Source organism: Hemitrygon akajei, chromosome 4, assembly GCF_048418815.1.
Source record: "Hemitrygon akajei chromosome 4, sHemAka1.3, whole genome shotgun sequence".
Taxonomy (NCBI): Eukaryota; Metazoa; Chordata; class Chondrichthyes; order Myliobatiformes; family Dasyatidae; genus Hemitrygon; species Hemitrygon akajei.
In genome coordinates this window covers 93,120,018-93,133,341 of record NC_133127.1, presented here as the reverse complement: position 1 = coordinate 93,133,341, position 13,324 = coordinate 93,120,018, and the positions used below count along the sequence as shown (strand labels likewise).

Sequence of the window (13,324 nt, the reverse complement as noted above, 5' to 3'; positions counted from 1 at the left end):
ATAGATTATAAAAACAAGGATGTAACACTGAGGCTTTATAAGGCATTGTTGAACCTCACTTGTGTTGTGAGCATTTTTGGACCCCTTATCTAATCTCTTTCTATTCCATGGAATTTATTATCAAAAGTCCCTACTACTTTAACACAAACAAAGTTTATAAAATCTGTAGAATCTGTTGTGAACCACAAAACCAAAGCCCATCCAAGCATGTGATTATTATAATGTAATGTGTAGGTTTACATGCCTACTGGTGTTAATCAGGTAACTTCGAGCCAGATAATCTCTGGCTGTCCAAGGAAACAAAAGCAATTGTGGACAGTAAATGATCTCCAAAGAATAGTAGCTATGAATATTTGGCGAGATACTCTGGAAAAAAAACATTGTGTTCAAAAGTCAAGAGGTTATGTTGCAACTTTGGTTAGGTCACATCTGGAGTACTGCTTACAATTCTGGTCACCCTACTGTTGAGGCTTTGGAGAGGGTGCAGAAGACGCTTATCAGGATTGCTGCCTGGTTTAGAGGGCATGTGCTAACACGAGAGGCTGGATAAACTTGGGTTGTTTTCTCTGGAGCAGCAGAGGCTGAAGAGAGATCTGAAAGAGGTATATAAGATTATGAGAGGTATAGGTAGAGTACACAGGGAGTATCTGTTTCCCAGGGTTGAAATGTCTAATACCAGAGGGCATGCATTGAAGGTGAGGGGGGTAGGTTCAAAGGGGATGTGAGGGGCAAGTTCTTTTTTTTACTCAGAGAGTGGTGGATGCCTGGAATATGCTGCCTGGTATGGTGGGAGAGGAAAATACATTAGAGACTTTTAAGAGATGTTTTAATAGGCACATGGCATATGGATTTGTGTAGGCAGGAGGGATTAGTCTTTGATTTACTCTTTAGCTGGTTTGGCACAGCATTGTGGGCTGAAGGGCCTGTTCCTGTGCTGTACTGTCCCATAGTTTATGTCTAAAACTGAGAACAGTAAGCATTTATATTAACCTTCCCTGTGCCATGAATACCAATGACAGTGTAGCCGTATGGCTAGCCTTTAAACTGCCAGATGCAACACAGAAAAAGAGGACAAACTTATGCGAGCATCAGTTTACAAGTTACTCCCAGGTTACAAATGCATCTTCTATATTTATGTATTTTCTATAAAAAGTGAAACCTGTTCAGTACCCAATATGTTAAAGGACATTCCTAATCGTAAAGAAGGGTTCACTATGGACAGATTTAAGAATATTGAGACCACTAGTTGCTCATTTAGAACCAGCTGTCTGGAAGTTGTAACAAGAAGAAAAGGCCATGATGTGAAACTGAGAGCATCTGACATGAATTGCACAGAAGCCTGGGGGCAAGGGTGCTGCAGAGAAAGGTGAAAACAATGCATATAGAATACCTGCAGGAGTCTACAACTTCATATTGCAGTTTCTGCATAAAAAGTGGATGCCAAATATGGAGCTCAGAGAAAACCAGTAATCTTTATATGAATCTGACCAGTTCCTCTTGCAATTACATTGAACTTTAAAATTGAGTAAATGTTAGCTTAGGCTAGGATTTACTGTTTGAATTGATTAACTTAATGATCATTCTTAATTATAATGGCAATAACATAAAGAAAGTCAGAAGTTATATTTAACATTAAAATTCTTTGCCTTTGACCAAAGGACAGAGAATCCTCAAAGGCGGGTGCTAGGCAAGCTACACTTCTCAATGTCTCTTTTTGATTCCCGACATCTGATTTCTTTTTGATATAGTTGTATTCACATAGAAACCTACAGCACAATACAGGCCCTTCGACCCACAAAGCTGTGCCGTGCATGTCCTTACTTTAGAAATTACCTAGGGTTACCTACAGCCCTCTATTTTTCTAAGCTCCATGTACCTAGCCAAGAGTACAAGACCCTATTGTATCCGTCTCCTCCACCGTCGCCGGCAGCCCATTCCACACACTCACCACTCTCTATGTAAAAAAATTTACCCTGACATCTCCTCTGTAGCTACTTCCAAGCACCTTAAAATTGTGCCTACTCGTGCTAGCCATTTCAGCCCTGGAAAAAAGTCTCTGACTATCCACACAATCAATGCCTCTCATCATCTTATACACATCTATCAGGTCACCTCTCATCCTCCGTCACTCCAAGGAGAAAAGGCAGAGTTCACTCAACCTATTCTCATAAGGCATGCTCCCCAATCCATTCACACTGGCAAATGCAGCTGCTCTTACTGACAACAGCTCAGGGAGCAGATATCATTCATGAACCTAAGTAAATCCACACTTGCGCCACCACAAGTGTTGTAAGCTGAATGCCACAGACTGTACTCATCATGCTATGAAAGTATCATGATGTATTGTACTTACATTGATTATAGCATCGGTTTGAATGTAGTCCATGTCTGAGTCTCTTAGACCCAGTTCCTTCCCATCTCTCTGAGCACTGCTGACAATTCCCGTTGTTACTGTATTTTGCAAAGCAAAAGGACTTCCAATGGCCACTACAAATTCTCCTGGTCGGAGGTCAACTGAGCGACCCAGTGACAGCACGGGTAGTTTTCTCTGCAAAATATCATACATTTACTTTTTTAGTTAGAGATACTGTGCAGAATAGGCAGTTCTGCCCTTTCAAGCCACAGCACCCAGCAACCCCCATTGACCCTGATTAATCTTAACCTAATCATGGGACAATTTTCAATGACTAATGAACCTACCCAGTACTTGTTTGGACTGTGGGAGGAAACCAGAGAACCCAGAGAAAACCCACACATTCCACAGGGAGGGTGTTCAGAGGCTCCTTAGATTGAGCTATTCATTTCAACAGCTATTTCTACATATTAATATACAAGCATCATTTTATCAAATAACATCTTACTTCCTATGGTCTAAATGGTAAATATTAACATTAAAATTTATCTTCCCAATTTCTGAAGTTTCTTGGGTTTGACCTCGATAGACCCAAGTCTGCCCATTTGGGAAAATGAAATGGAAAATCCAAAACCATCTGTTTGTTTACATCCTTTACTGCATCTTACCCTTAAGTAACGAACATTTACAACCAAAGCTTTTTGAAGGACTCCAAATGTAAAACAGGAATTGAGTTCAGCAATTTGGTTACGAAAAAAAGCATTCCAAAGTCCACCTTCATTTTCAGGACTATTTCTTATAAAATTACTAATTTTTCCATGTGGCTAGAACAACAATATTACTTCCATATAATATATAGGAGTAATACTGTTGTTCTGGCACAGTGGAAATCGTCTGGTTAGGGTGCGAATATGCAACACAAGCTGAACTTGTTGACAAAATAAGGATAACTTCTTCACATTCTGGCACAGTTCTCAGCAGAAGGTGCACAGAGCAAATTGTCACATCACCTTAAAGGCTTAAAGAGAGACAATCTGATAGAAAGATACAAAATTTTGAAAGGGATAGATTGATAAGATAGAAGTAGAAAAGTTGCTTCCATTGGTAAGTGAGACTAGAACTAGGGGACATTGCCTCAAGATTCAGGGGAGAAGATTTAGGAAGGAGATGAGGAGAAACTTTTTCCCAGAGAGTGGTGAATCTGTGGAATTCTCTGCCCAGGGAAGCAGTTGAGGCTTCTTCACTAAATACATTTAAGAAACAATTAGATAGATTTTTACATAGTAGGGGAATTAAGGGTTATGAGGAAAAGGTAGGTAGATGGAACTGAGTTTACAGACAGATCAGCAATGATCTTATTGAATGGCGGGCAGGCTCGATGGGCCGGATGGCCTACTCCTGCTTTTATTTCTTATGTTCTTACATTTAAAGTGAGAGGCAGAAGTTGCAGCACAAATACTGTCAGCAAAAAGCACCTTTCTGACATGCAGCTACATGGGTCCTACTACTGTGTATATGGAAGAAAAGGGCCAATGACAGAAACCTCGGAGGAGATAAGAAATAAAGCCTACTCATAACCAGTTCCTATTATCTGATGAGTGTCTGCTGTCACTTCTGTACTAGAGATTCAATGACCACACAACTGGTGTCAGCCTGTAAAAACATGGATAGGCATTGCTGGCAAGCGTGTTCCCCTTGCATTGTTGTCCTTTGAGTTTTAATCAGAATCTGTAATTGTTGTGTCTACTTGAGATGAGATTGGGTTAGCAACTACTTTTTTTAAAATTTAATTTATTTACTTTAGATTAAACGTCTAGTTTAAATACTGAGGGTGAAGTTTGTCTTGGGAGATATCACACATGAGTCACTTCTCTGACTTGCATTTTTCATGGTTAGCTTCACACAGGTATTACAGGTATGGGTTCTAATCCAGCCCTCCAGGCTGAAAAAAATTCTCTCTTTCTCTCTATAGATACTTAAGAAAGAAAGTACTAATATAAAACTCATTTTCCAATTAAAAGGTTTACTCACCTTAGGATTAATCTTTATTGTTGCTATATCTGACTTTGTGTCAAGATCTTTGATTGTTGCCTCGTAGACTTTTCCATTGTGTACCTGGACCTTTAGCAGTTGCTGACCTGATAATGCATTGTTATTGGATACTACCACGTGGGCATTGGTCACAATCAGCCCACTATCTGATATTATAAAGCCAGAGCCACTCGACAGTGGGATGCTTCGTCTTAGCAAAGGGTGCCTAAACAGATGAGGAAAATTGAAACAGCATCAGGATTTGTTTTTACATCTTTTTGAGAAAGCAATGAACTTTTTATTTTGCCAGCATTCAGACCTTACTAAATCTGCTTGCTTGCTAACGTCTTAATGTATTAAACAACAACAAAGTGCGAGAAAAGTACTAGAATTTGATAAGAAATATCGTATTTCTTCAAATTTCACATTTCATTCAATTGTAATTGTCATTTATTCCGCAGCAAAGTAAAAAATATGCTAGGAATACTTGGAATTCTGTACATTTTCTGAGAATATGTGTTGAAATTGATAATTTTTGGACAATAAGGAACTCATTGGAAAGAATGAATCAACAAGGAGCACTTCAACATTTTTATCTTTAGAAAGTGTTCTTATGACCTCATCTTTCAAACCTCTTGCAAAACAACCCCAGCACAATGACTCCTCCTGCAACTCCTGATCTGTAGACTCTCTGCTTCCACACAAAATTTGCTAGCCTCCAACCCTTGCACAAACCAGATATAGCTTTATCTGAATTTTTTTCCAACGGTGAAGCAAATCTTTTCCTGTGATGTTCTGTTCCGTGAAGGACGTGGATCTCATGTACACCTAATGAAGTGGCCACTGAGTGGGTGTTCAATGTCTTCTACTGCTGTAACCCATCCACTTTCAGGTTGAACATGCTGTGCATTCAGAGACACTCTTCTGCACACCACGGTTGTAACACATGGCTACATGAGTTACTGTCACCTTCCTGTCAGCTTGAACCAGTCTGGCCATTCTTCTCTGACCTTTAATCATTAACAAGGCATTTTCATCCACAGTACTACAGCTCACTGAATGTTATTTTTTGTTTTTTTGCACAATTCTCTGTAAACACTAGAGACTAGTATGCATGAGGAACTCAAGAGATCTGCTGTTTCTGAAATACTCAAGCCATCCCATCTAGCACCAATAATTATTCCACGGTCACAGCCACTTAGATTACATGTCTTCCTCATTCTGACTTTGGTCTGAAAAACAACTGAACCTCTTGACCATGTCCACGTGCTTTTATGTGTCAAGTTGCTGATTAGATATTTGCATTAATGAGCAGGTGAACAGGTAGGTGTACCTAATAAAGTGGCCATTGAGTGTATGACTTCATTTCCCATCTTTGGGCATTTGTAAGAGGCTTTAATTGGATCACCATGAGCTCCCGCTGATGTGCATGAGGAGGTACATTTCAATTTCTACAGAGATGACAACTGGAAAAGCTGAGAAAATGGGAAGACATTACAATCGATGGAATAAATGCTAATGGCAGTGATAATTAGTGGTGCCGAACTCAAGTCCAGGTCATACTAAAGCTCAGATTATATTCATAAACAATGCACTAAAATAACTTAGAAGGCTATTCAAAAGGTTGATTAGGTTATAATGTTTAACATTTATCTAGCAACCCCCTCCTTTGGGCACCTGGAAATGGAAACAGAACAGAACATCACATTTTCAAGGTACTTTCTGTCCCAAGAGAAAACAGGTATTAATGAATTTAATCAAGTATACCGTGCCTTGGTTGAGAGCATAAAACACGGGCCCAAAATCAGGCCATTTTGCCCATCAAGTCTGCTCTGCCATTTGATCGTTCCATCTCACCACAATTCTATTCTGTATTTAATCATTTACAGGATCAGGTTCACACCACCCTATTAAACCCACCTGACCAATTAACCTACTAACCCACAAGTCTTTGGAACCATAGGAGGAAACCAGAGTAACCAGAGGAAACTGGGAGAACGTGCAAACTCCTTACAGACAGCAATGGAATTGAACCTGGTTCCTCCCTTCTCCCCATAAGCTTGGCCTCTGCTTTAAGTATATCCAAAGACTTAGCCTTCACAGTTGAAAGCATCAATGAACTCCACACGTTCACCAATATCTGGCTAAACAAATTCCTCCTCATCTCTTCTAAAAGAAGTATTTAGAAGCTGCACCTTCTGGTCATAGAAACTCCCACTACTGGAAACATCCTCTCCACCTTCACTCCATTCAATATTCAGTATGATTCAATGAGATTCCCCCCCTCATTCTTCTAAACTCTGGTGAACAGAGGCCCAGAGCAATCAAACACTCCTCATACGTCAACCCTTTCGTGTCTGAGATCATTCTTGTCAACCATCTCTGGACCCTCTCCAACACCAGCACATCCTTCTTTGTATACAGGGTCCAAAAGTGCTCACCATACTCTGAATGTTTGACCAATGACTTATTAATTCTTATCAAGTCCTTGATTTTACACTCTAGTCTACTCAAAATTAACTCCATTGCATTTGCTTTCTTTACTACCGACTCAACCTGCAAATTAACTCCAAGGGAATCCTGCAGCAGAACTCAAAAATCCCTTTCTACCTGTGATATCCGAATTCCCTCCCCACTTACAAAATAGATTATACCTTTATTTCATCCAACAAAGTTCATGATCTTACATTTCCCCAAGATGTACTCCATTTGTCACTTCATTGCCCATTCTCTCACGCTGTCCAGGTTGATCTGCAGACTCCGTTTCCTCAGTGTTACTTGATCCTCCACTTTTTTTTTTAAATCATCTGCAAACTTGGCTACAATACCATCAGCTCCATCATTCAGACCATTAACATAAAGTGTGAAAAGTAGCAGACCCAACACCGACCCCATGGAACAACATTGGTCACCATCAGCCAAAAGGCCACTTTAGTTCCACTCTTTGCCTCCTGCTAATCAGTCAATCTTCTATCCACACTGGTACCTTTCCTGTAATATTCAGGGTCCCTTTCTCCATTAGCAACCTTGTCAAGGCCTTCTGAGAATCCTAGAAAACAAAATCACTGATGCGCCTTTATCCATCCTGCCGTTATTTCCTGAAAGAATTCCAACAGATTTGTCAGGCAAGATTTCCCCTTAAGGAAACTTTGGCCTTTTTTATTTTGTGCCTCGAAGTACCTTGAAAATTCATCTTCAATAATGGACTCTAACATCTTGCCAACTACTGAAGTCAGGCTCATTGGCTTATAATTTCTTGCCTTTTGCCTCCCTCCCCGCTTAAAAAATGGAGTGACATTCACATTTTCCAGTCCTCTGGATCCATTCTTGACTAATTATTCTTGAAAGACCACTTCTAATGCCTCCACAATCTCTTCAGCTACCTCTTTCAGAACCCTGGAGTGTAATACATCTGGTCCAAGGGACTTATCTACCTTCAGACCTTCCAACTTCCCAAGCACCTTCTTCTTAATAATAGTGAATACACTCACTGCTGCGTTTCCCCCCCCCCCCCCACTGAAATTTCTGGCATACTGCTGGTGTCTTCCACATTGAACACTGACACAAAATACTTATTCGGTTTGCATGCCATTTTTTTGTTCCCCGTTACTACCTCTTCAGTATCCAATTCCAGTGATCCAATGTTCACCCTTGCCTCTCTTTAACTTTATATATCTGAGAAAACTTTTGTTATCTCATACTATTGGCCAGCTTACCTGCATACTTTATCTTTACTTCCCTTCGTGTTTTTAGTTGCTTTCTCATGGTTTTTAAATGCTTTCCAACCCTCCAGCTTCCATCTAGGTTTTGCAATGTTGCATGCTTCTTTCTAGCTTTCGTACTGTCCGTGACTTCTCTTATCAGCCACAATTACATCATCCTTTCTTTAGAATGCTTCTCTGGGATGAAATGATCCCGTGTATTCTGAATTACTCTCAGAAATTACTGCCATTGTTCCTCTATCACAACTTCATTTGCCAATCTCAAAGCACTTTATTCTCGTGATGCTTACCTTAAAACCAGTTCAATGTGAACGACTGCAGGTGCGATCTTTTCCACTACATCCGCGATAAAATTGAATTTATATCTTGGACTGTTTGGATGTGAATGATCTATACTAATCAGAAGAAATGTTGGATATTATTTCTGAAATTCGTAACAATCCTGACATCTAAAGTCAGGCACACCCATTTGAGTACCAAGAGGAGCTACTGTCTATATGCTAAAATGACACTTTTCTGGGAGTGTACCCACTACACTCCTCCAAGAGGACCACAACCTTGTCATGGTTTGGAGGCTTACGTGCCTCAATGACCTGGAGAGCTATGCTGCCTGGAGTCAGGGCTTTGTGCTTTGGCTCTTGGTGTGGTCATCGAAGCCAAACAGGTCAAAGGGTAGAGGTCAGACTAATTGTGGTCCACAGGTTCTCCAGGTTTAGGGATTCAGTTCAGGGATAACACCCCTGACTGCCAAAACAAATTTGTAAACAGCAGTGAAGAATCCTGCTACATCTGACTGCGATGGTATTCTTGAGTCTCTACCTGGGATTTGAATGGCCAACAAAAGTGAAAACTGAGAGAAAGCTACTGATGGGATGAAGGAAGCCCTGAACACCACCAGAGATGGAGGACCTTCATTGCTGCCCTAAACGCCAGTGCTGCAACAGGCAGTAAATAATCCCTTGTATTACTGCAGTTCATACAAGAGAAATTCGGCCTTAAAGAATTCTAAATCACTACCAAAAAATTTGGAATACAGACCCAGTCTACTTTTACAATGTTTAAACACAAAATGAAAAAAACATAAAATTTTGTAAATTTTACATCATGGAAAATTACAATACTGTCATTTTTCAAGGACCACAAACCCTCTGCGATGCAGCGTTATGTTGTACGGTCCATCAGTGAAGATCATTTGCCAAAAGGGTATGTACACAACTAAAAGATGAGAGTGCATTGGTAGTTCTCAAGAGTGACAACATTTAGAAAATATGCTTTCTTTCCACTGAGTGGCTTGGATCTGAAATATCATAATTTATTTTTCTGAGATAATAGCTCAGTGTAACCTTCAAGTGCTACTATATACTGTATCTGGTTTGGAATTCAAACAGGAGGGTAAAGAACATGTAATCACGGATAATTAAAGTATCAATTTTATACTGTTTATACTGAGAAAGGATCACTCATGCAGTGCAGATGGTCAGGACTGAATATTCCTGGAAATATTGGACTTGCGTCCTGGAGTTTCACCCAGTTACTTACAGTAGCCAAGTGAACATTCCAGTGTTTGGCTCCAGTCACTCTCCACTATAGGAAAATATTTGGAATAAAGGAAAGGGTGCAGAGGACATTCTGGAGTTTAACATTGGAAAATCTGCATCTTTACTCTTGATTGGAAATATGAATGCACTTCACTAGAGCAGAAAAGCTATGCCTGCCTTTACATTGACTAGGTAGAACAGTCCATGTTCCAAGACTTTCCTGGTAATGCTCCTCAACTCTTCCTCCACTACATTGATGACTGCATTGGTGCTGCTTCACGCACCCATGCTGAGCTCATCAATTTCATAAACTTCGCCTCCAGCTTCCACCCTGTCCTTAAATACACCGGTCTATTTCTGACACCTCCCTCTGCAGTCTAGATCTCTTGGTCTCCATCTCTGGAGTCAAACTGTCAACTAACATCTAACATAAACCTACTTATTCTCATGGTTATCTTCCCACCCTGTCTCCTGTAAAAAATGCTATTCCACTTTCTCAGTTCCTTCACCTCTGCTGCATCAGTTCCCAGGATGAGGCTTTGACTCTGTATTTTCCCCTAGAGATGCTACCTAACCTGCTGAGCTCCTCCAGCAAGTTGTGTGTATGAATTACAGCTGGCTACTTATTTATCTGTCTGGTGGTAGTTGGAAAGGTTTTTTTTGTAAGTGTATGGGAGTTTCACATTTTTCATTATTCAGAAGCAAGAGTTTTAGTGTACTAATATGCCTCTATCTCTGTGAGAACAAAGAATTCCAATGTTCTAATGCTAAATGTCAAAGTCGGTGGGAAAATGCATCAATTTTAACTCACTGAAGGGATCCTTTTTTAGCCTTATCTTGGCACTAAAAGAAAAAGGAAGCAACCTTACTCCAATAATAACTACCTAAGAGCAAACCTTCCTCACACAACAATAGATTACATTCAGCAAAAAAAATAATAACCCTCAGCGACTTCTTGCAATCAGTATAAAGTTCCTTCAGAATTCCATAATAAATCCATTTAGGCACAACTGTTTTAGAAATCACCGAATCTCGCACTGTAGAGAGCGAGACCATTTTGCTGTGCCAATTACATTCCCACTTTGGCATTCCTGCTGGAGAATTTATAAACTACTTACAACATCTGGTATTACAACAATGATGCACTTTAATGTAGTGAACAGCTGCATTTCAATCAAGAGGCAACTGAAGAAATATCATAAACTGACAGAGCCTAACAATAAAAGGATCTCAAATATGGGGAATTACAATATATATTTAGTACTTATAGGAAACTGGCAGCAAATCTAATACATGGCAGTGAGCAAAAACATTTAATGCAAATTCAACATCTTTCATTTGTTAAAAGTTAGATAAACCATACCCTATACTATTTTCAAATTAACCAATTATAGTAAATATATAGGAAATTCAAGCTTTATTTTTGATCAGTGCTTCAGAATAAGTGACAGGTATTTCATGAGTTTTGAACCATCCCAACATTTGTATGAAAGTTTACATAGGTTTATTCTGGGCGTTACAAATTGTGGACCGTTTATTATTTATGTGCAGTGATCTTGATATTGAAAGATTATAATAAGTGATATCTAAGAACTTTTTTAAAAGTTGCTGGAGGTAGGAAGCGGTGCTTTAATAGAGCTCACCTGGTCCACATTCGCCCTTCTTAACCTGCACTATGGCCGGCAGCCGTAGCTGCAGGGCCCTCCTGCTGGCTGCCTTGAGTCTGCAGACGTTATCGTAGGAGCTGCCGTCGCTGCCGCACACCTTGTGGCTGAACTTGCACCGGCACACGCCCGGGCCCTTAGCCGCCCGCTTGCCGAAGAGCGGCTTGCACTCCATACCGTCTCCGCAGGCCACATCGCGCGCGCTCCCGCACATTTGCCCCTCGGCGGCGGCGCACACCAGGCAGCAGCGGCAGGCGTCGTGCACGTAGCCATGGAAACAGCTGGGGCTCGGGCACGCGGACACGTCGCAGCGCTGCGGGCACGCGGGCTCGGGGGCGGCCCCGCGGCTGGACGGGAGCAAGCAGGTCCCCAGCAGCAGCGGCCACAGGTAGCTGGCCATTGGAGCAGCAAACTTTACAAACAGGAGACTGACCTGCAAAGATACTTCACAAAAGTATATTTTCACTGATAAAACGACCAATTACAAACTACACTTTAAAAAACAACCTTAAGAATTATTTTTTTACAAAGTGGAAGATAATGCAAAAGACTGAAAAAGATGCTTAAAACCTGAGCGTTTTAAAAGTATTTAAAATTTGCACAAGTTAACAAAGGACGCCAAACCTCTGCACCCAAAACAATTACACCCGGAACGAAAACTCGAAGCATTAGAAACTTTTCTAATTGTAAAAATGTTAATCTCCCCCAGAAGTAAAAAGCAGTTATCCGAGGGTGGAATCAGCCTCCGAGCCGCTGCTGAGAATGATGTCCAAGCCTTGAAAGCAAGTAGTAATAAAGAAGCCTTGATGGGGTTTCCGGCTGACTCACCGAGCTTGAGCCAATGTTTATGAAATTGGAGCGTTATTCCAATCCCAGCAGCTGGACTGACCCAACCCACAATAACACACTCGTTTGTATTTAATCTATAATCTTGTACATGCTCTTTATTTTTCCGCATAATTCTGATACGTAAATAATTCTCAAACCAATTTCTCAACTCTTTTGTGCAATCTTCATTTAAAGACTGACCAATTTAGGGAAGGTTTATACACAAAAGACAATTCTATATAATTTTTTAAAAGTGGGCAAAATAATGAGGTTGATTCTCCATTCAGAAATCTGATTTACTGGTTCACTGAGAGAAACTTGGAAAGTGAATGCCAAAGTTAGGCAGCAAGTGCATCCGGCTTACACGTGCATCTGAATGAAATTGTTATACGCAGTTTATTACCACTTTTGGGTTGTGTGGGGTGTACAGGAAGCGTAGCACCTCTGGTGAAGGGGCTTTTCGTGTCCATTCTGGGGCAGCTGTATCGCCTTTGGTCCCCTTCGGACTCTCAGCCCTCACCTCACCCGTGGCTACAGGTAGCTGTTTGCATGTGACCGGTACACCGCCTCGACAGGTGGGCTAAACCAGGAGAGGGTAGCCGATGGCCTCTTGCCCTGGTGAGTTAGGGACATGCCTGTCCCAGCACGCAGTCAGCTCTGCTGGACTGGGCGGATGAGATCTACGGTGCCATCCAATGGCCAGGAAGGCGGTACTGCAACGCTCGGCGGAGGACGAAGAGCACAGCAAGGCACAGGAGGCATTGTCGCCAAGGAAAACCCCAGTTTGTACCACTGGACCTGGATTTCGGAGTAAAGACAGTGACTTTTCCACTTTAAAAATTCTCCCACAGAGGGTCTGTCGTTGTTGGACACGACGGACAAATACCAAAGCTCCTTTAAACTGCACATGGAGTAATGCATTATTTACAGTATCACCTGGGACTTTAAAACAAATTAATAAAAAGAATCAGTTCTAGATATCCCAGAATATGATATAAGCAACAAAATTTTTGATTTACCATGCAAATATATTACAACAACTTGTATTTTAGCATCATTAAGCAACTGGAGGGTCTTGCCAAGAATTACCAAGGAAATTCTTACAACTTGCATTTATTTCTATTTGTAACAGAAATAAATTCAGTGCCTTTGCGTACAAGTTGTCTAGAATTAAGAAAGTCATGAATG

At 40.8% G+C, this 13,324-nt stretch overlaps 1 protein-coding gene across 3 annotated transcripts in view; it reads right to left on the bottom strand.

The window, feature by feature from the left end:
• The window catches only part of LOC140726537 (serine protease HTRA3-like), a 37,555-nt gene extending 25,466 nt beyond the window's left edge, over positions 1 to 12,089 (bottom strand). For 2 of the 3 annotated variants that reach the window (XM_073043062.1, XM_073043064.1), the window contains exons 1-4: positions 11,288 to 12,089; positions 8,397 to 8,496; positions 4,385 to 4,610; positions 2,354 to 2,548 (exon numbers count right to left, since the gene is read on the bottom strand). In XM_073043062.1, the coding sequence (XP_072899163.1) occupies positions 2,354 to 2,548; positions 4,385 to 4,610; positions 8,397 to 8,496; positions 11,288 to 11,708 (942 nt within the window). In that variant the 5' untranslated portion in view covers positions 11,709 to 12,089. The remainder of the gene's footprint in view (positions 1 to 2,353; positions 2,549 to 4,384; positions 4,611 to 8,396; positions 8,497 to 11,287) is intronic. The other variant, XM_073043063.1, reaches the window with a different exon arrangement.
• Positions 12,090 to 13,324: the final 1,235 nt, after the last annotated feature.